Source organism: Alternaria ventricosa, assembly GCF_023758065.1.
Source record: "Alternaria ventricosa strain BMP 2768 chromosome Unknown scaffold_4, whole genome shotgun sequence".
Taxonomy (NCBI): domain Eukaryota; kingdom Fungi; phylum Ascomycota; class Dothideomycetes; order Pleosporales; family Pleosporaceae; genus Alternaria; species Alternaria ventricosa.
Genome location: NW_026055684.1, coordinates 992,702 through 1,012,953, shown reverse-complemented (window position 1 = coordinate 1,012,953; position 20,252 = coordinate 992,702). Strand labels below are relative to the sequence as shown.

General features: G+C 51.7%; 5 protein-coding genes across 5 annotated transcripts; 2 read left to right on the top strand and 3 right to left on the bottom strand.

The window, feature by feature from the left end:
• Positions 1-844: 844 nt before the first annotated feature.
• J4E93_003014 (uncharacterized protein) lies at positions 845-2,961 on the top strand (the record flags this gene model as incomplete). The annotated part of the gene is made up of 2 exons (XM_049340954.1): positions 845-1,610; positions 2,030-2,961. The coding sequence occupies 2 exons, from the start codon at positions 845-847 to the stop codon at positions 2,959-2,961; spliced, it is 1,698 nt and encodes a 565-aa protein (XP_049201836.1).
• A 71-nt stretch (positions 2,962-3,032) lies between these two features.
• On the bottom strand, positions 3,033-4,019 carry J4E93_003013 (uncharacterized protein; the record flags this gene model as incomplete). The annotated part of the gene is made up of 1 exon (XM_049340953.1): positions 3,033-4,019. The coding sequence occupies one exon, from the start codon at positions 4,017-4,019 to the stop codon at positions 3,033-3,035; it is 987 nt and encodes a 328-aa protein (XP_049201835.1).
• Positions 4,020-10,671: 6,652 nt separating this feature from the next.
• J4E93_003012 (uncharacterized protein) lies at positions 10,672-13,686 on the bottom strand (the record flags this gene model as incomplete). Its single annotated transcript, XM_049340952.1, has 2 exons — positions 10,672-13,626; positions 13,675-13,686. 2 exons carry the CDS (start codon positions 13,684-13,686, stop codon positions 10,672-10,674), a joined length of 2,967 nt encoding a protein of 988 aa, XP_049201834.1.
• Positions 13,687-14,177: 491 nt separating this feature from the next.
• On the top strand, positions 14,178-17,698 carry J4E93_003011 (uncharacterized protein; the record flags this gene model as incomplete). Its single annotated transcript, XM_049340951.1, has 5 exons — positions 14,178-14,453; positions 14,917-15,669; positions 15,713-16,625; positions 16,672-16,935; positions 16,983-17,698. 5 exons carry the CDS (start codon positions 14,178-14,180, stop codon positions 17,696-17,698), a joined length of 2,922 nt encoding a protein of 973 aa, XP_049201833.1.
• A 243-nt stretch (positions 17,699-17,941) lies between these two features.
• Positions 17,942-18,880, bottom strand: J4E93_003010 (uncharacterized protein; the record flags this gene model as incomplete). Its single annotated transcript, XM_049340950.1, has 1 exon — positions 17,942-18,880. One exon carries the CDS (start codon positions 18,878-18,880, stop codon positions 17,942-17,944), a length of 939 nt encoding a protein of 312 aa, XP_049201832.1.
• Between the last annotated feature and the right edge of the window lie 1,372 nt (positions 18,881-20,252).

Here is a 20,252-nt window from a genome sequence, read left to right as displayed (position 1 = left end):
CATCTACATGACTTGGTGATTGCGTTCGGCCGTGTTCTTTTGGTCGATACAAATAGCGTCTATCCAGTATTGGTGAGTCGTACGTTCGGTGTCCGCTCTAATTATCTTCAGGAATTCGAAGAGATTCGGTTGGACGTGAAAATGTTTTCCGTTCATCAATATAAGTTGCTTCGGTTCAGGTTCGCCCCACGCGTAGGATAAGCAACGATAGGGCGCATGGTCTATGGTCGTATGTGATATGGAACATCGGATAAGGCCTTCAGCTGACAGCGTTGGTGATATCTTTAGCAGCCTTATAGAAGGCTGCGAATGATCGAGTGGTTTATGTTCGAAAAAATCGGTGGGAGAAGGCTGTGCTATACTCTGCGGCTGCGAGATTGGGTCATCCGCCGGGGTACCTGACGGCGAAATTGAAGTTGAAGTCGCCATGATAGACCACTTGAGATTTGACTTGAGCTGGAGAAAAGGGGGTTATGAAAAATAGATCGAGGTCGATGAAGAGCATCGTTGCTTCCGGTACTATGTGGAAGGGCGGCTGGGTTTATGCGGGGTTATCAGCTGAGGCAGCCACAGTGGGCGCAGCATGCTCAGCCGCAAGACCGAAATCTTGCTGAGAACAGCGACGTAATCGAATAATTTAAACAGTGTATCCAATCCATGGGGACTGGTATGCAAGCCACCATGCGCGAGGGGATTCGAACGCAGCGCTTAACTGCGCCTTTATATCCTGTCAGCATCCGGTCAAGAAAAGGAGCTGATCGCGCAAGTCCTCCATCTCAGCCTTCTCTTTTGGCCCGCTACAAGTATTTGTCAGCTCCCATTGTATCATTGTCCGGCTATCAAGATGGATTTCTCCAAAGATCCTATCATGATGACCCACTCGTTGGCACAAAATGGACAACGTACCAGTCCTTCTCCCCGTTTCGAAGGAAAGCCTTATCTGCAATGTCTCGACACGCTGGAGGATGCATTTCCAGCGCTCAAGTCCTTCTTGGAAAAGCTAGCAAATGAGGGGGAAGCCGGCCGTAAGGCTGTCAGGCAACACTACGAGAAAGAGCACCAACGTACGCCGGGCCGATGCTATTGCTTGGAGTTCAAGGCCAAAAGCGTCGTGGAGGTGGAAAAAGGTGGCTTTGAGAGTGCTGCTGCGCTCCGAGAGTACCTCAAGAAGAAGCCAGCCAATAAGAGTCGTGAGGAGAGACACAAGCGGCTCTTCATCCTTGAAGATATGGAACCGGACTATGTGGATGCACTGGGCCACCATCTAGGCGTCGACCCTCTGGTCTTCAGCGAGCAGATGAATACTTGGAATTTCACGGACTCCTGGTCCATCCCACATAGAGGATTGCCATCGATGTCAGTGCCTGGGCAGTCATTTACTTTGCGCTATTACGAGCTGCGCACTTTGCTCTATCCCGATAAGATAGACGTTCTGAGCTTGCAGACCTCGTTTGCTGTGAATCGCCGGAGGTACGAAAGGTGGAAGGATATCGACATACCTTCGTTAGGCAAGCCTGACCGAAGGCATGCTTTCGTAAGACGGTGTGCGTCGTTCTGGACGTCGCAGAATTTTCTGCCGGACGGGAAGACAGATGGTTTGGGATGGGATGGTAAGCTTCTCAGCTTCTCAGCTTCTCATGTCAATCCTGGCTCCTGAACTGTGACTGACTCTTGCTGGCTCTAGCGGTTCTTTTGGTTGACCCTGCCTTTGCTGCGACATGCAAAGAACCATCGACAAAGTTCGCTGATGATTCATCGGGGGCGGGGAAGGCAGGGAGCAAATGTGAAATGGTGGGCCATATCAAACTCGATAGCAATACCCGAAAAACCTTGGATGACTGCTTGATTCTACAAGCCGAAGAGCCGTTTGACAGCAGGTCAGCACTCTGGCGAGCACAAGACTGGGGCGCGTCCCATGCCCTCCGAGCAACTTCACATCAGAGCTGGCCGTACCATAATGGATGTTCCACATTGGCCCCATTGATGTTCTCCGAAGTCGGTTTGGGGACAAAAGAGGTGAACTTTCCAGTTTTCCGGGAGAAGCGGAATCTTACCAGTGCCATGGATGAGATGGTGTTCTACTGGACCAAGCTTGCTACTCCTGAGTTGATCCAGGAAACGAACGAGAAATCGTCCAACGCAGCATACTACCTCCTGAAACATGTTGCCCAACACTGGGTCAACCAACTTGAGCTCATGAACACGACAATCGCCAGGGGTGAATGGTTCTCCGATGACTATCAAGCCCAGATCGACGACAACTTGAGTAAACAGAAATGGAAGGCAGACCTACTGAAGATCAACGAGATCGCCAAAGACATCAACTACATGCGTCGACACTTGAATCACTTCTGGCGTGCAATGTATCTCAACCTTGAACGTCTAGGCGTGCAATTGGGCTGCGAAAGTGTCGACGCGAATGCATCCCTGGCGATCCGAGACGCGCAAAAAGACTTCCTTACGATACACACAAGGATGCAGCCTTTGCGCGATCGTGCAGAAGCCTTGAATTCGGTGTCAAACGATCTCGCCAACCTTCGCGCGGCATTCAGAGGGGTCTCAGACGGCGAGTTCGGCCTTCGTCTCAGCTTGTTTGCGTCCATCGTCTTCCCGCTCACCCTGCTTGCCGGCATCTTCAGCATGGGCGACGACTTCCGCCCAGGGCGACCAAAGTTCTGGCATCTTTGGGCTATCGGCATACCCGTTTGCGTAGTGGTCGCACTCGGATTGGTGTACGGGAGAAGGCCTTGGGCAGTGGCCACCGATCTTTGGGAGTATGCAAGATCATGGCTCGAGCACTACGGGCTCATGAAGCCAAAAGAAGAGAATGCGGCGGAGAAACGGAAGATTGAAGGTACACAAGTGAAAGAGAGGAGAAATGGCAAGCAAGGCGGACGAGCGAGTTTAGTGCGAAGGACGGGTTGGAACGTCCGGGACGAAGAACTTGGTGTTGATGATTGAGTGAAGATTCGTGATAATCGGAGGTGCAAGGCTAGAATGGTATCATCCGAGGCAGCATGGGCTTGGCATCTTCACCCTTGCATCACGGCGGCCATCGCTTCAAGCTGCGCCCTCTTCCACCTCTGCGATATCGTCGAATGTGTAGCATCCTCCACCCTCAAAACAACGTTCTCGTTGTCACTACCCAGTCTCGCTGCAATCTGCACTCCATGATTGGCAGGCACGAAACAGTCATCCTTGCCATACCACAGCTGCACCGGCAGATCCTTCCTGATATCCTCAACTCGGAACCCCCAATCACTACAGATCACCTTCCCGTCGACCGCTATGCCATCGAACCCCTGCGCTCTCGCCTCACGAGTTGATCGTAACATCAGTCGAACGAGATCCTCATCTGCCATGAGCTCGCGGTCCCTTGGGTCCTTGATTGAGGCGAGGTTTGAGGGGTCAAGTACACGTTGGAAACGCTCCTCGTCGCTCAGATCCATGCGCCCAAAAGCATCGCGGCTTAAGAACCACTTCGTGAGGAAGGCAGGCGCGTACTTCCATCCGTACGGAATGCCAAGCTGGTGCAAGATGTCTGCTCCCTTCATGCCGATGTCCATTGGTCCGACCCCACATACAACGGATACGCATTTAAGCTGCGACGCAGGAAGTGCTGCTGCGCACGCAAGAGTGTAGGATCCTCCTCCAGATGCACCCAGTACGGAGTAGCTCTCGAGTTGTAGATGGTCGACGAGACATCGTAGGTCTCTTGGACAATCCAACAATGTTCGTTGGGGATGTGGCGTGCTCAAGCCGATTCCAGGTCTATCGACCGCGATTATCCGTAAGCCTAGCTCGAGAGCGATATGCTTGTACGAAGCTGCTTCGATGCGCGACCCTGGAAGTCCGTGGTGATAAAAGATGGTATGGCCGGTGGGCGACCCGTACTGTGCGTAACCCAGCTTGCGCCCGTCGGGAAGCGTCAGTGTGTCTGCAGTATCATCTCCCAAGGGGTATCGACATTCGCGGGTATCTTCTTCGTGAGTGGTAGTTCCATGCTCTTCTGTGCTCATAGCTGTATATGATATGATGACTCTGTGATGTACACTCGGCCAAGAGGTGTGCCGTGGTATTCTATCTTACGGGCAAATTGGATCGGACGTGCGCACTCTAACTACCATCATTATCACGATAAAACATGAGTTTATAAACATTCTCTTTGACGAGGAGAAGTCCCATCGGCACTGTCGGACAGCCGACTAACAACATCAGGTGTCGTGCTTACTCCGATCTTTCCCGCGTTCTTGCGACGATTAGGCAGCAGCTCAGCCTTGCCAAAACATTCAGGGTGAACGGCAACCCATCCATCTCCTTTATGTCTCGTTGAGCGGCATGCACCCACAAACTTTTCGCGTCTGTACTGTGACTGCTTTGTAGCTTGGGTATATCAGGGTACTCTATCTCTCTTTGTTACCTGGGAATGCGACACAGTTTCCACGTACAGTCTTTGGAACGCAAGGAAGTGAGGACCGACTTACTCAGCGCTTGAGGACTACTGTAATATCGAATTGCATTCGTGATGCTCAACACTGTCTTTTAAGGCATACCTCACAGTTTCGAAAAACAATACTACGACTTCATTGTAGGCGGTGTACTTGGTTTTGCTTCCAGTTGCTGTGGGTCAGTGGAAGGAAGCTACCGATTCAACTCAGACTTGAGCCTACGCTATTACCCACCACGTTATCTTGAGGTATCGTATGTGTTCAGACTCACATATACTAGCGACATTCGCACCCGTGTACCAGATTTTGCGCGTGCATAATCGTGAAAGGGTCTTGGCTACATTAGCTAGTTATCTGCACATAAACTATGCAGTCATCAGGCCATATCAGCACACAAACGCCGTGCTACTTTACTACTCCCGCTTCAACATGACCTACACCGACCAGCCGACATGGAGAAACACTACGAAATCCACGATCATGCAAGCATGTCTTAGCATCGTACGTAGACATTGGCAAGACACGGCGACTTTTCCCCGCGTCCATGTATGGATTACCGCTTCCGGACCGACCAGTGCAAGTGGAATGCAGAAGGGAAAAAAAGCAGTCCAAGAGGCGTACTGTCAGCGCGTGCAGACATCCCGGTAGACACCACTCCCGCAGCAAAAATTGCATTACATTCTATGACGACGCGATTGCGTTGCGCTGCGTTGGAATTGCGAACACCCGACGGAAGCTGAGAAAAGCGTTTCCCACCCGCCACCACCAAAAGATCAGCGCAAACCACGAGGTGTCCACACCAACACATCCCAGCATCCACGCGCACAACGCAGATCACCAAAGAGTGAGGCTCAACGTTGCACGTGTAGACTCGAGTCATGACTCCACGCCACCGCAGTTCGCGAATCTGGCCCCAGAGCAACTCCTCCGTCGATCAGCATGACTGCAAGTCTAATGCTCGGAACAGCATACTCGCCTTCGCAGCTCGAAGCAGTGGAGATCGGCGACATTATCGACGGCGCCCTGCAGCATGTGCAATCATCGGCGTTGAGCGCTTTGCTGCGTGTGGCTGTCGGCTGGTGGGCTGCTGTGCGACGTAGCATTCGCGCGTACCTCACCGATATCGAGACTGCGGTTCCGGCTCTGGGGCCCTCGATCCTGAAGACGTGTTCCGACAGCCTGTCACTCCAGACTATCGGGATTGCGTGCCAACACATGGGCACCATGTTGTTGTATGCGAGGATGGGTTGTTTTGTGATTGGCGGAATGGAGACGGGAAAATGTATGGCTGTGGATGTGTGTGGATGTCAGGTAGAGCCGTGGCGGCGCGTGGCGTAACGGGTCCACGGTGCACGGGATCATCCTCTCACACACAAACTGGCATCTTAATTATGTGAGCCAGACTTCTCACACACGACCATTGCGGTGGATCATGCCAACCAGTCGTACATCCAGCCTCGCGCGGCTACCAAGGAACATTAGCAACAGCCACCCAACCCAGATTGTTGGGTAGCTTCTGACAAATAATTCCAAGTGGCTTCGCGTTGAGATGCCATCTGAACCGAGATTCCGGGTAAGCTGCTAGGCTTGAAGAAGGAAATGGATGCAATTGGAGGACAATGCCAACAGTCTTGGTGAGGCAATCGTGTATACTGGTGCACATGATGAGATGCTGGACCAGGCGTTGGGATATGTGCAACTAATGCAGAGAGACATCTTTCACTCTGACTAGCGGTGATGTAAAACCGAATTGCTTCATTTCATGTCCGATACCAAATATACATTCCATCAGCAAGTGAACCCTTCGCAATCTAGTCAACGCAGTTTTGTACCAGTCAGATGCTTCCCTAGTCAAGGCCTTCGCTACCCGTGTATCTGTTCCAGTCGTTCATGCTCATGTTCTCTGTCATAGGCGTGAGTGATGACGACGCAGCGATAGTTGACGGATATATCACGACTTGTGATCTAATCTGCCCTTGCTCTCCATAGAACCCTCCTAGAACGGTCGGCGAAAAGCCCGGTGTGGCCTCAGCAATGCTTGTCATTTGTAACGGTGCTACGCGGCGAGGAGTGAAGGGGGTGTACGGTTCCGCCTCGGTAACTCGGGGGAAACTATGCGATGTGTTGAAAGTTTGTAAGCTCGGCTGAGGTGATGGGCATGTTTCGTGACCCTCGCATCATTGTGGGCCGGTCGATATCATCTGGTGAGGAGAAAGCTGGTCTGAGAATCGGCGGATGAGCGTTGACTGGAGGCACTGCGGGACATGAGTTATGCCTTTGTGGCCATGCGGAGGATTGGGGCCTGCGCTCCTGGATCCCGCCCGATACATCATGACTCCATTCATGATGCCAAACCATGTCGTTCTGCGAGTCTTCTGATGTTGCGACTTTCTGGAATTGGGTATATAAGTGAAGCGAACGGCTGCTCTCATCTCCTCGGGACGCTTGCCACCTACGATGATCTATCGTATTCTTCAGCTGATGATCATGCAGCATTGAAAAGTCTGCAGGCGAGGTTGGAGCAGTGTAACCATGTGGCTGCATGTGATCGTCCTCAGACAGAGTCGCGTATCGTGTGGACGCTGATCGCAACGTGGTCGATCTGCGCAAGCCCTGCATGCCGTCTGTGTATCGAGCGTTGGCGACATGATCGCTGGGTGATGTTGCTTCTTTCTTGTATGCAGCCCCGCGATGTAGTCCTGCATGATGATGTTCTTCGGTCTGGGTGGCGATATTGGGATTGTTCCAAGCCATCGGGGAAAAGACTTCGTTCGCGGCAGTTTGTTGGCTCATGTCCTCGAGTAGAAACATTCCAGTGTGACCCATGACTGTGTCAGTCGCAGCCGAAGCTCGTGTTGCTTCACTGTGTCGCGCCCCTTGCATAGCCGTATGCCTCTGTCCACGCGATTGGACGTCGGACGGCAGTGTTACCAGCCTGTGTAACTCCTGCAAGCAAAGACTGAGCTTTTCCACAGCCAACCCTGCAAGCTCGTGGACGCTGTTCTCGTATAGGTCCTTGAAGACAACGAAGGCCTGTTCCGCTTTGAATGCACCAGTGGTAATAGTCCGGCATTCTAATGCATCCAAGAGAAGGATCATGCATCCATTAAAGGCCTGTTGTGCGATCGCCCAATCGATCAGCGCAGCTGGGTCTCTGTAATGGAAGAACATGAAAGCAGAGATAAGAGCTTCCGATGAAGCAAGTACCAGCGTCCTTCCGCGCGGTGCAGTCTGTGTAGGGTGTATCTCGTGTGAAAAGTCCAAGGAGGACGTGCGGTTGACAGCTTGGAATGATAATACATTATCCTTGCCAGTCGAGATGGTGGCAGACGTGGTATGCTTTTCGGTTTTCTGCTGGTTCAGAAGAACGATGTAAGTATGAGCATTGGAAAAGTAAACTGCAGCATGTGAGCGAATGCATACTTCAGATGATATCTTCTTTAGGGCGTAAGAGGAGTCGCAGTAGAAAAGCCACCAAGGATTTCGCTATTCGGAGTTGTGTCCAATACTGCCAATCTAAGGTGTAGGTACCTATGGCAAAATCGTACCCGTTGAGCACGATGACCAAAATACAAGCAAAAGAGTGTTGAAACGTACCAGTAGCTATGGCACATAATTCCGGCAGAGTCGTCTCAGGAAGCATCCACGTATCACGAAACTGAAGCGTTTCAGGTATCGTATCTAGTAATCTTCGGAGTATGTCGGTGAACTCGTCAATCCTGGCATTTGTCAAGCGGTCGCTACTCATTATTTGTCTGGCCAATATCGTGAAGTGGTTAACGAACTCGCCGAATCGTAATAAGACCGGGTCAGTCGTCAACTCGGTCGGCCAGGGATTGTCCCCAATGCCGCTTATCCCTAGAGGTCTTCCAAGGGTCATGGACATGTTTTCATCCAAGTGGAGCATGTGCCACCAGACCTTCTGTCGTATAATGCAGTCTTTCTCATTCGTGGGAGCGGGACTTAAATACTTCGGGTGGCGATGAAGACCAATGGAGTGGGCAAGGCGAATCGTAGTACCGAACAGCGCGAATGAATCCAGCATCCTTCCATTGTTGGTTAGATAACCTCCGATCATTAGGAGAGTCTGGATTGCGGAGAGAGATGGCTTATGTGTAAAAGAAGCCAGTCGTAAAGCTTGCATCGCTGCTGCAACTAGATCAAGAGCGTTAGCTTAAATTCTAGTAGCCTCGCATACACCTACTGTAAACGTTGCCCTTCTGAGTCTCAATTTCGATGGCGTCAGCATTCCATCGGCCTCCACTTTTGTCCCAGACTGAGTGCTGTGCGCCAAGCGCGATGAATCCAAAAAGCAATGCCAAAGTAGCCGGATAAAGTTGTGAGTTCTTTCGTGCGTCGGAGAGGAAAGCTTCGATCTCTTTTCTCGTCGTCTCCACAGGTACTGGGCAGATAAGGCGCTGGAAAACTCCAAAGTACTCCATAAGCTCATCCTTCACAGGGAGGCAGCTAATTAGCTGTGGAATGCATTCATCGGGTGCAGCAACGAAGAGAGTCGGGAAAGGATACGTCGGCAGGCTGCGAAACATGTCCGAGGCTCGAGGTATTGTATACGACAATGGCAGAACGCTAGCATCCGTTGAGGAGAACTTGTGATGTTAGATTGGTGTTTAAGCTGTGTGAGAGTATACATACATCACTGAGGACAGTAGCTAGCCCCGGCGAGCCAAAGTAGATATTATCCTGCCACTCAGAAGTCTGGAAACGTTTCTGTTTCGCAGCTCGCCGTCTCGACGGAACGGTACCTTCATTGAGAGGTGAGTCCAAAGAATTCACATGATCCAGGTCATCATCTCCTGAAATCTTGTAGGCGCGCAGCCTTTCCTTGAGTCGTAAATTTTCGGCGCGCAGTTTACGAAGCTCATAACTCTGTTGGATTGGGGCGTAGTTGCCATCTTCAGCGATGAAGTGGCATTCGCGTGGAGAGCCACGAGCGCAACATGCCGAGCATGGTTTTGTACGATCACACTATGCTACGTCAGCTCAGTGTACAGTCAAAGTGCATCACGAGGATACTGTCCGCATCTCACATATCGCAATCTGTAATGCGGATCGATGGGTATGACTGACCTTGACCTTTCGCTCTCTGCATTTTGTACATGAGAGCAGTTGGCGCGGCTGTTGAGCCTGATGCTTCTTCCGGTTCGTCTCGGCCAAGGTCGAGGCCTCGTCTTGCGCGATATGTACATGCGCGCCTGCACTTTCAGCCATGGTAGAATAGGATTATTCTGCTAGGTTGAGTCGCGCCGTAATAAATACTGGCCGAGAAGCTATACAAGGACAATCGGCTATTGCTTAAGTAAAGTAAGTGATCCCATAGATATACACTGAAGATTTGGTAGGCTGTTAGACCTCGGATAATGAAGGAGGCTTTGGGGTAACATTATGTAGGGACAGAAGGACAGACATCGTTTCAGGCCAACTGCCGTGATAAGTAAACGAGAACCTGGAGCCTCATTCTTGAATTGGATGTCCGCGAGTCATTGGAAGAAAGACGAACGCTAATGATAGATATGCTGGGCTTTCACCGAAGTTTGAACTACCGGATTGGTGGTGTTGCATTGCGCTGACGCTAGTCCTCATCAAACGTTGAGGCGCTGTTGTACAAAAGATATCGCCAAGCGGGTTGAAGGGACCGTCGGGGCATTACAGGAAGCTTGACACGGCACACAGATCTGACGCACCTTTTGACGGCCCGAGCCTCTGGGTCTCCTCAAGCGCACGCGCATGCACGACGAACCGGGTTGCTTGCCGTGTTGCTTCCTCATCTCCATAACCGAGCGGAGAACACGATCTTGACACCACAGATCTACACGAATGCTGGTTGTTCGTAGCGAATGCATTAGTGGCTTAGAATGGCTTGCAGATGCGCGTGCTAGGACGCCTCTGTCGCTCTGGCCTCCATTGGCCAATTTCGATTGCTTCGGACGTGATTGCTGCGCGCTATCATGATTGTTTCGCAGCACACCATGGTTTTGAATGTGAGGCTGGCAATTTGGATTCGGGTGCGTGATTGAGAGCGATCTGCACTGACGGAGCGCCCGTCCCGCGCTGTAGTACAAAAACGCCTCCTCGCGCCACCGCGGGACGCCAAGCTATTCGCCTGTCAGACATAGAGTCTGTTCGGAAAGAAAGATGGTGCTTGTTGATGGAATCTCAGTCTCTGCACGATGAACTTACACCATGTATTTGACTATATGCTTGCTCAAAGCGCATCGGTGACTCGATCAAGGAGGCGAATCGGCTTAACATAGATCAACCTTGTGAAAAGGTCGACCCTGTCTAGCGCTACTTCCCACTCGTCACCTTCTTTATAGTCACCGCTTAGAACAGCTTGGAGACCATACTCAGGTATATCTCCAAGGGCGTAACGCCCTGGGCGAACGCGACGAGCCCAGAACTTGAAGGAATCGGGAAGGGTAGCCTCTTTGTGTTTGAGGGCACGGTGAATTGCCTGGGCGACCCAGAATCGCGTTGAGTGACGCTTGGCTAGGGTAATGATCCGTTCCCGAGGTGAAAGCGTTACAATGGATTCCTGCATTTGTCGTTGCGAGAACGGCAGAGCTTTGAACATGGAAGCCTGGGTCCCATCAAACTTCCTGCCGGATTGTGCCTCCCATCGCACAGCGGCTTCGATTTGCCAATGCGCAATCATATCAGAAAATCGACGAAGAGGGCTAGTGACCTTGATGTAGCCAGGGACTCCTATGATTTTATGTGGCAAGGGTGAAGAATGCGCAACAGCCATGCCGAGTGCTTTGGACCATCGCGCAGTGAGATCGGGTCGTACTTTTCCGTGCTCTTCGTAGTGGTCCTGAACAAGCTTCTGTAGCTCTTTTGGGTCCAGATCTCCACTAGGTGGTTCAATGGTGCCTCTGTACATGACGGGGATATGCCTCTCCGTGCACCAAGCTGCCGCAGTTTGACCGGCAAGCATCATCATTTCTTCAACAATGTTCTTGGGCCCTATTGTGAGCTGCATAAAGCCTTCTGATATCGAGTTCGTCACCTCGATGATTGGGTCTCCTTGTACAAAACGTGCTCTGTCCAGAGAGGGAGCGTTCCAACTTAGACCTCCCTGAGTGGCGCTCTCGAAGACACGGGCGTTGACGTTTGAAGAGCCAAATCGAACGCCACCAGCAGCCTTGCGAGCAGCCCATAGAGCTTGAGCAGCAGTATAAAGATCACGGAGTTCTTCGAGTTGACTTGGAGAAACACTCGGCGGCGGTCGTTCCAATCCACGCGGCACCTCTCCGCCAACAACAATCCTTCGGGTGTTTGTAGTGCTCTGATCACCCAGGAGAGTAGCCAACTCGGATGGTGTGATACTGACGATATTCTGAATGGAGCCATGCTGTATCTTTGTTTCTAGCTTGTTGCCTGCTCCGTCGATGCGAGTACTAAAGGTGATGACAGGGCGGCCACGATCAAGACTGAAGTGGCCTTGACTAGCCCAAGTCGGAAGCATTGGGAAAGATCGCTCCGGTGTATAAACGGACTCAGTCATGTGCGCGGCGAGGCCAGACAGCGTGTGTGTTTTATCGAAGAATGCTGTTGGATTTGCGACGTGTACGTGGATCCAGAACTCAGAGCTTGCGTCTTTGACTCGTTCAATCGATATGCCATCATCGATCTCCTGAGCGCCGACATCGTCAATGCAATACACGGTGGTCGAGCCCCAGTCACGACGTAGGCTTGCCATTGAATCCCGAAAGTCGGGATTTCTTCTTGTTAGCTCCGCTTTAGTGTTGAGTAACTCCAAATTACGAGACAGACGGACGGTGGGCAGCATGAGCTGCTCGTCATAAATCGCTCGATTGTCGTGCGGTGAAACGACGCCGATTTCTTGTAAGAACAATAACCCAGTAGCACGTTTGATGTTGCTGAGGGTGTCATCAGAAGCTCCGGTATCGCCAAAGACGTCCGAACCATAGAAACCTGACGCTGAGATCAAGCTCGCACAAGCAGCATGGAGGCCAGCCATACCCGTGAACTGGCCAGTCAGTACCCATGCTTGTAGGAAGTTGATGATCTGCTTGTCAGCGCTTGTGAACGGCTCTCCCCAAGTGATGTGCAAATTAGAGGAACCGTTCTGTGTCGCCGAAGTCTTACTGGGCCCAAGGCCGCCGTAGGTTGGCTCACGTAATTTTCGACTCGCTGTAATGAGCCTGCCGGCCTTGGCCAGGAAATCTATGATATGAGTAGCGCCGTCGGTACGCTGGCGCCTGGCTTCCGAAGGGCTATTAACGGAAAGAGCAAGGTATTCTCTGTATTCTCGGATCCACTCGTGAACTGTTTCCACGACCTCAACATCGGTTTTGGGTCGGATAGCGAACATGTTTGTCAGACGGTGATTACGGCCATCGGAGCGGAAGCGAAATTCGTTGTGGTTCAGAGCCTTTCGCACTGCTAGAAGCGCTGCTGGCGTTGGTACCCAATCGGGGGACCCTCGCGCGAGCAGGAACTTGGCAATCTGTGTCAGTGTCATCATACGTGTCCTCGTCTTGTCTGCGAGGATATCATAGGCTGTGTCTAGGACTGGAGCATTCTTCCGGTAGATCTTCTCGGCTTCTTCAGTCATATTTTCAAGACTCGCTATCACAGGGGCAGCAAAGTCTCGTGGGACATGAACCTCGCCCTTGGGATTGGCCGCGCCGGGATCCGTGGGTAGAAATGGAATGAGCGGCTGGAGAAGTGCTGGGTCGATGCAACCTTGGATGGCAAAGGAAACCCGACTTATGATCGAATGCGTCCATCTGCCGTTGACGGAGAAGAACTGACTGTCGTTGTTCAATTGCTGCACGAACACAGCAAGCACAGGTTCGCGACCCGGTTGTGAAAGCTCCACCACGTCGCCAGGCTTCAAGAACAGCCCAATAGTGATCACTTCTTCGCCCTCGTCTTCCTCTGCAGCATCCCACTCGTTCTCTCTGGCGTCTTCGTCGGCCTTGAACGCAGACGACAACTTCGACAGGCCATTTTGTATGTCTTCACGTTCGGGATGATTCTCAAACGCCGAAAGTACTTCCTCCGTCGGTCCACCAAACTGCCGTTGCCACTGCTCGAGGTATTCGCGGATCGCAACGCCCTCGGGTCGAGGAAGAAGAGACGGTTCCGGAGGCGGTGTGGGAGTGACGGTATCTGAGGATAGTTGCGAGCGCTGACATGTGTCAGTTTTTGAACGACGTCCTTGGCGAATCACTTACACTGCCGGCGACATGAAGCGCCCGCCGTGGTGTTTGCGAAACTTTCAAAGTAGAAAGCCCGCGTGAAAGTTGCATTCGTCGAGAGGCATTTCGCTGGCTCAGCAATCGCCATTGACACCGCAAGCATACATGGCCCGCAGCCTGCTGAAATCGAGGATACATTTTGAGGCGAATGGTGGATGATGTCGTCAATACAAAAAGTGCGGCGGAGGCAAGGCGCGCTCGGATAGTGGTCTGTGCAGATACGCTAATGGCCGCGCGAACTCACATGTTCCTCCGCACACCTCCGTCCTTCTTTCTTACACCTCACCGCGCCCAAGGTATGTACATCGTCTCCTTCCACTCAATCCCCTTTCATGATGTATTCAAAATTATAGCATGTATTATCCGACCGTCGCTTCGGCGTCAGACTGCGGAGCAAATTTTTTCCTGATTGAATTTTCAATGTTCCCACTTAGGACTTCACGATGTCGCGACACAATTCTAACATGTCTTAACAGGCATCATGGCACCCGCCAAAGCGCCTGCGGGCCACTTCTCGATCCTGTACTTTGCAGCAGCCTCCACCTTCACTGGCAAGACGAGCGAACATCTGCCTGCACCCGTCCGAGCTCGCGATGTCTTTGCTATGCTGGAGGAGCGGTACCCGGATATTCGTGACAAGGTGCTGAGCAGCTGCGCGATGACGATCAACATGGAGTATGTCGACGTTGGCGAAGATGATGCCGAGGACGCGAACAAGCAGATCGTGGAAGGTGATGAGGTTGCTATTATCCCACCCGTCAGTTCAGGATGAGCTCAACGGGATGGTTTAATGTTATTGATGATGTTACGAACTTTATCTCTTTAATGAACTCACTACAATATTGACGAACTTTGTGTTGTATGCGATTACATGTGATGTGACAAAAGACTTGTGCTAGAGCCTCGACCTAAGTATTGCTCTAATTCCCAGTGACGCCTCATTCGAGAGGAGAATTAAATCCCTGCTTTCTGTAGAATTGCAGGAAATACTTGCTCAGAAGTCTGCATTACATTCGACTATTGCAAACTCCTATCTTTATGCTAATGTAGACGGCAGTGCATGTGTTTAGCTCTGATGTGTGAGCTATGAGTCCTGTTTGGCTTGGCGCACGCACTGACGCCTGAAGGCCGAGGGTTCTGACAACTTTACCCACAGGCGGAAGTTCGGTCACTATACTACCGACGCCGACAGTCATTGAACCTAAGCCTCAAGATTCAAGTTGCTCTTCTTGATGTCAGAGAATTTGGACCCTCGTCTCTTTTCGAGCGCCTCAGTGCCACCTTCACGGCCGCAGGTATACGCGTCTGCACCGCAACAGCAGCAGCAAAACACCGGCCACCCATACTACCTGCCATCTCCAACCGCTCAAAACCATCCCCAGCTATCGCAGCCCGCCCCACTAGGGAACATTCTTGATCCCGCCCTTGCGCAGACATCGCCGGCTGCACCAGAGCACGATGACGACGACCACGACGACCACGACGACGCGCATGAACACGACACGCCTGGTTCTGGCAAATCTCCCGCCGACCTCAAGCGCCCACGAGCATGCGATTCATGTCGAGGATTAAAAGTCCGCTGCGACCAAGAGCGACCTGATGTATCATGCAGACGATGCGCAAAAGCAGGCCGACCTTGCATCACAACACCGCCGACACGGAAGCGCCAGAAGAAGGCCGACAGTAGAGTCGCTGAGCTCGAACGCAAGATCGATGCATTGACAGCTACACTACACGCGCAGAAGTCGGGAGTACCGGAATTGAGGCACCATGGAGGCATACCACAACCCGACGCCAACGCCAACACGATGCCCCTGCCGGTTGAGGGTCAATATCGCATGGGAACAGTCGAACACGACTGGGCGCAGCCGCCGACGGCCAGATACCCAGACATACCAGCCGGCTATGGTCCGGCACAGAGCTTGCAGAGAGGGCCCGAGCCAAAGCGTAGGAAGCTGGACAATGCGCACGCTGTAAGTCGAATCAATGCTATGTGAAGCCAAACTAACATTTCAGACGATTCCCGAGGACATGGATGCTATTCATCGCGATCTAGCAGAGCACCCCGAAATGCGACGAACAAGCAAGAACAAGATCCACGCCGACCATTCGCACATCAACACCCTGATCGACAACCTCATGACACCGGACATTGCAGAGCGGGTTTTCCTCCGCTACGTGAACGAGATTTGTCCACATTTCCCAGCGGTACCTTTCCCTCCTGGTACGACAGCGCGTGAAGTCCGAGAAAAGAAGCCGCTTCTTTTTCTCGCTGTTCTCGCAGGATCTTCGCATGGAAGTGCAGAACAACTGGTCTCGCAAGAAGCGCAACGCGAGTTGACCAAGCTCCTCAAAGATCAGCTTGCCGATATCATTTGGCGCAACGGAGAAAAGTCGCTCGAAATCGTTCAGGCATTACACATCTCTGTGCTTTGGTATCGGCCGCCTCTCCATTTTGAGCAGCACAACTTCTACATGATGGTCAATTGCGCTGCCGTAATGGCTCTTGACCTAGGTCTCGGACGGAAAGCAACTCCAAATGTCATGAAACTTTCCGTCGGTCCGTTCAAAAGGTACCATCCCAACTCTAGCAGTGTCGAAGCCCGTCGGACATTCCTTGTGTGTTACTATCTCTGCATGAGTATCACAATGGTTCTGCGACGACCAATCCTGCTCCGCTGGACCAATTACATGGCGGAGAGTGTTCGCATACTTGAGACCTCGCCCGAGGCATTGCCTTCAGACAGACTGCTTTGCCAGCAGGTCAAGATGGCCCATATAGGAGAAAAGATCTCAGTGGAGTTCTGCATGGATGACCCTTCAGTCGAGGTCACCATTTCCGATCCAAAAGTCATCTACGCTCTGAAGATTTTTGAGAACGAGCTCAGCTCACTCAGGGAGGAGAACTCCACCTTGGGTGAAATCGATCGTACGTTGTAGCGGTTATGATTCATTGCATCTACTGACAGTCGCAGCAACCCTTCGCTTGGCAGAACACGTCACAAACCTATACCTGCATGAAATTGCACTGCACCAAAACCAAGGCTCTGCCGATCTACAGCCCCCTTTCGTTTCAGATGCGCTGTCGCCCTCTCTACCATCTGGAGTCAAGAAAGATGTACCTGCCGGCCCAGCACACATAGGTGCTCTAGGTGATTGTCTGACTGCTACACATGGTATCCTAGACACCATCCTAAGTATCGAACTTGACATCCTGCTGACTCTGCCTGTCATTTTCTGTAAGATGCCCTGTTCTCATTGTAACATACTCGCTGACATCATCTAGGTGTGCGAGCCATTTACGCGATCGTCTGCTTAATGAAGATGTGGGTATCAGTCACTAGCTCTGGCGAAGTGGGTAGTATCATCTGCCAAGAAGATCTCAAGATCGAGGCCTATACCGAACAGCTAGTCTCCATGTTCAATGCCATTGTCTCCCGCGATGCGCAATCGCCCCATGGAAAGTTCTACTTCGTTGCAAAGCGCCTCCAAGAGCGGTTCGCTCACATCAAGGAAGGTGCCGCTGGCGAGCAACAAACGGATCCCGAATACGATTCTACTCGAAACAACAGTCAAACTTCACGACCCTCCACGCGCCAATCACCCGCAAACCAAACCCCGCTTCACCTTCTCTCGGAAGTCGCAATGGGTAGCAGCAACAATGTCGCTTCTCAGCAGCAGCAGCAGCAGCAGCAGCAGACGCAAGCGCAGGCACAGGCGCAATCTCGTTCTCAACAACAAGCTCAGGCCGCTCTACAGGCCCACGCGCAGCATTCTCAGCAAGCCATGCCAAACTGGTATCCTAACATGAATGCACAGCCTACTCCAGATATGATGGGTCTTGGCGCACAACAACCATTCGATATCAACTTCGATTTCACCCAATTCGATTTAGGCACAGGTTCGGACGCAGATCTGTCAGCACTGTTCATCCCGGACTCAATGGCAATGTGGGGTTACCCTGCCGATCCCAACATGCAGGGTGGTTACAACGGATACTGAGCTGCGCTGGAGTCTACATAAGCGTAAAAACATGTACTTGTAAACTTGTGGTGAAATGTAGACTTCCGGGTTATTGTATTTTATTGTTTGTGAAATTACTGTCTAGGTAGAAGTACAAAGGCGTGTAACACTACAAGACATACTATACTGGGCGCAAACGATTTACACAAGCATGAATCCATTGTTCTCAGCCCCCAATACCGCCCTTACAGTACAGCCTGTCGCGCCATGTATCATGTATCATCACTCCAACTTGTAGTTGTTCTTTCTCAGAAACGCCTCCAACCCAGTCAATTCCCCCTTTACCTGCTCCTTCGCCCACTGAACCGCCTCCTTCTGCCCCTGGCCATAATACCCAAACTCTCTGTTCAGCACCCACATCTCATACAACTGCTCCCTGAAGCTCTCTGGGAAGAATCCCTTGACTACCTCATCTGGAAGTTGGACATGCTTAACCGTCTTCCCCGTCACCGTGCTTATGATCTCAGCGACCTCATCTGGCGTATACAAAGCCTCTGCTGCAGCGAAAAACTTGCCGGCGTACTTGTCTGGTTCAGCAAGGATAGCCCCAACCCATTTCCCGGTTTCGGTGATGTCGATATACGGTACAGGAGCATCCCCCGGGAGGATGTCCCCCAGCACGAACGTCCCATCATTCGCAGGAGAAGGATGGGGTTTCATCCTATCCTCCAGATTCTGCATAAAAGATGCTGGAGCAAAGAACGCGCTTTGCACAGGCAAACCGCGGATATACTCTTCTATTTCTGCCTTGTCGTCAAAGTGCTCCACGTTCTTCAACTTCCCATTGCTGATCTTGAACGGGTGCGACATGGAGCTGAAGATGATGTATTTGACGCCCTGCTTGATGGCTTCGCTGCATACGGCGCGTGCTTGGCGTGTTTCGACTTCGCGTGTGGAGCCGGTGTATTGCGTTGTGGTTATGAGGAAGACGTGTGTGCAGCCTGTTAGGGCAGAGGGGAGCGTCGTAGGGTCATCCATGTCGGCTACAGATAGCTCTGCGCCGAGGGACTGCAGGTCTTGCATTTTGGATGAGGTAATGGAACGCGAGAAGGCGCGGACGTTGTAAATGGCTGAGAGGGAGGGGTTGGTGAGGATGGCACGGGCGACAGAGTTGCCTTGGTTGCCTGTGGCACCAAAGATGGCGATTTTGGACTTGGACATCTTGGAGGTCTGGTGATTGGTGAGGCTGGGTAATGATGTCGTGGATAGATTCAAATGTCGTTGGAGAAGTGGTAAGACGGCGATAGTATGTTGGTAGATACAAACGTTCATGGACACCTACCTTATATACTTCTAAAACTGCTCCGGTATGTCAGACATTCTAATCTGGCTGCTTCTTGAACCAAGCCACGCCTGTGCGGCCATCGTAAAGATCACGGAACTAGTCGTCGGAGTTTACGCTGTAAAACCATCTGAAGTTTGGTGACACTGGGAGTCTTCAACAGGCAAAGGCTTGTTGAGCAGTACAATCGGGCCCGTGTATCGATCCAATAGCATCGCACGTTTACGACGTCCTAGATATAAGGCCGCCGACGCGAGTGTTGTTGATACTGGTGTCATGAAGATTGCGAACGGAGATGCTAAGTTCTCCGACTCGGATCTTCGGCGCCGAGCTAGCGCATTTCGCGCTCTTAACTCCACTAAACACCATGCCCAGACCTCCCAGCTTCGCCTTTCCACATCGCGCACTTTGCCATGAGCATCAGCGGGCATACTCCGTGCCTATGACGCAAATCCATCTTTCACTTTGGTTTGCTACCAGGTTCCGACGATGACCTGGCTGTGAAAACGTCCCACCGTCCTTCATTACGTCATGCGTCTTTGTTCAAACCTGCCCAAGTTGAGTGAAGGACATCCTTCACTTCACTATGATACGAATCTAACAGCGAATATGAACTCAGCCACTACAATGATGCAACATATTAACTCAATAGGTTCAGACAGATCCTCCTGGGCTGACTACGGGTCGCTAACGCAGCCGCAATGAATACGCATATCCCCAGTTATTCAACATATGCATTGGCGCGTCGGCAACAAGCGGAAGTCCATTCAGATCCTTCAGTTGTGTCCAAGTCTGGCTCTCGTCTGACACATCATGCCGGTCTGACCAACACGACTGGATTCATACCTTGTGCATAAGACAGGGCAACCTCTCCAACTTCACGGGAAGGATGTCGGCGATCGAATCCTACAGATCAGATTTCATCAAGATATTATTGTCCCTGCCAAGTGTTATCATGCAGTCCGTCTCAGTTTGTAAAAGGGGGTTGAGAAGGGATTACTCAGACAAGCATGGTCTCTAACACCTCAAGTCCTTCCTAGGCTGGACATTACGACTCGGCCTACGCGAACACCCCGAAACCTTGCAGACCACCAACAATCCAATAAAACCTCGTCGCCCCATTCTTCGGTTGTCGTCAAATGGGGTGTTATCCGCTGGTCTCCCTCGGGTTTGGCGACCGCTGCAGGTACGAGACTGTAAGGTAATCCCTTTGCATCGGCATCGTGGTTCATCACACTTCACTAACGCGAA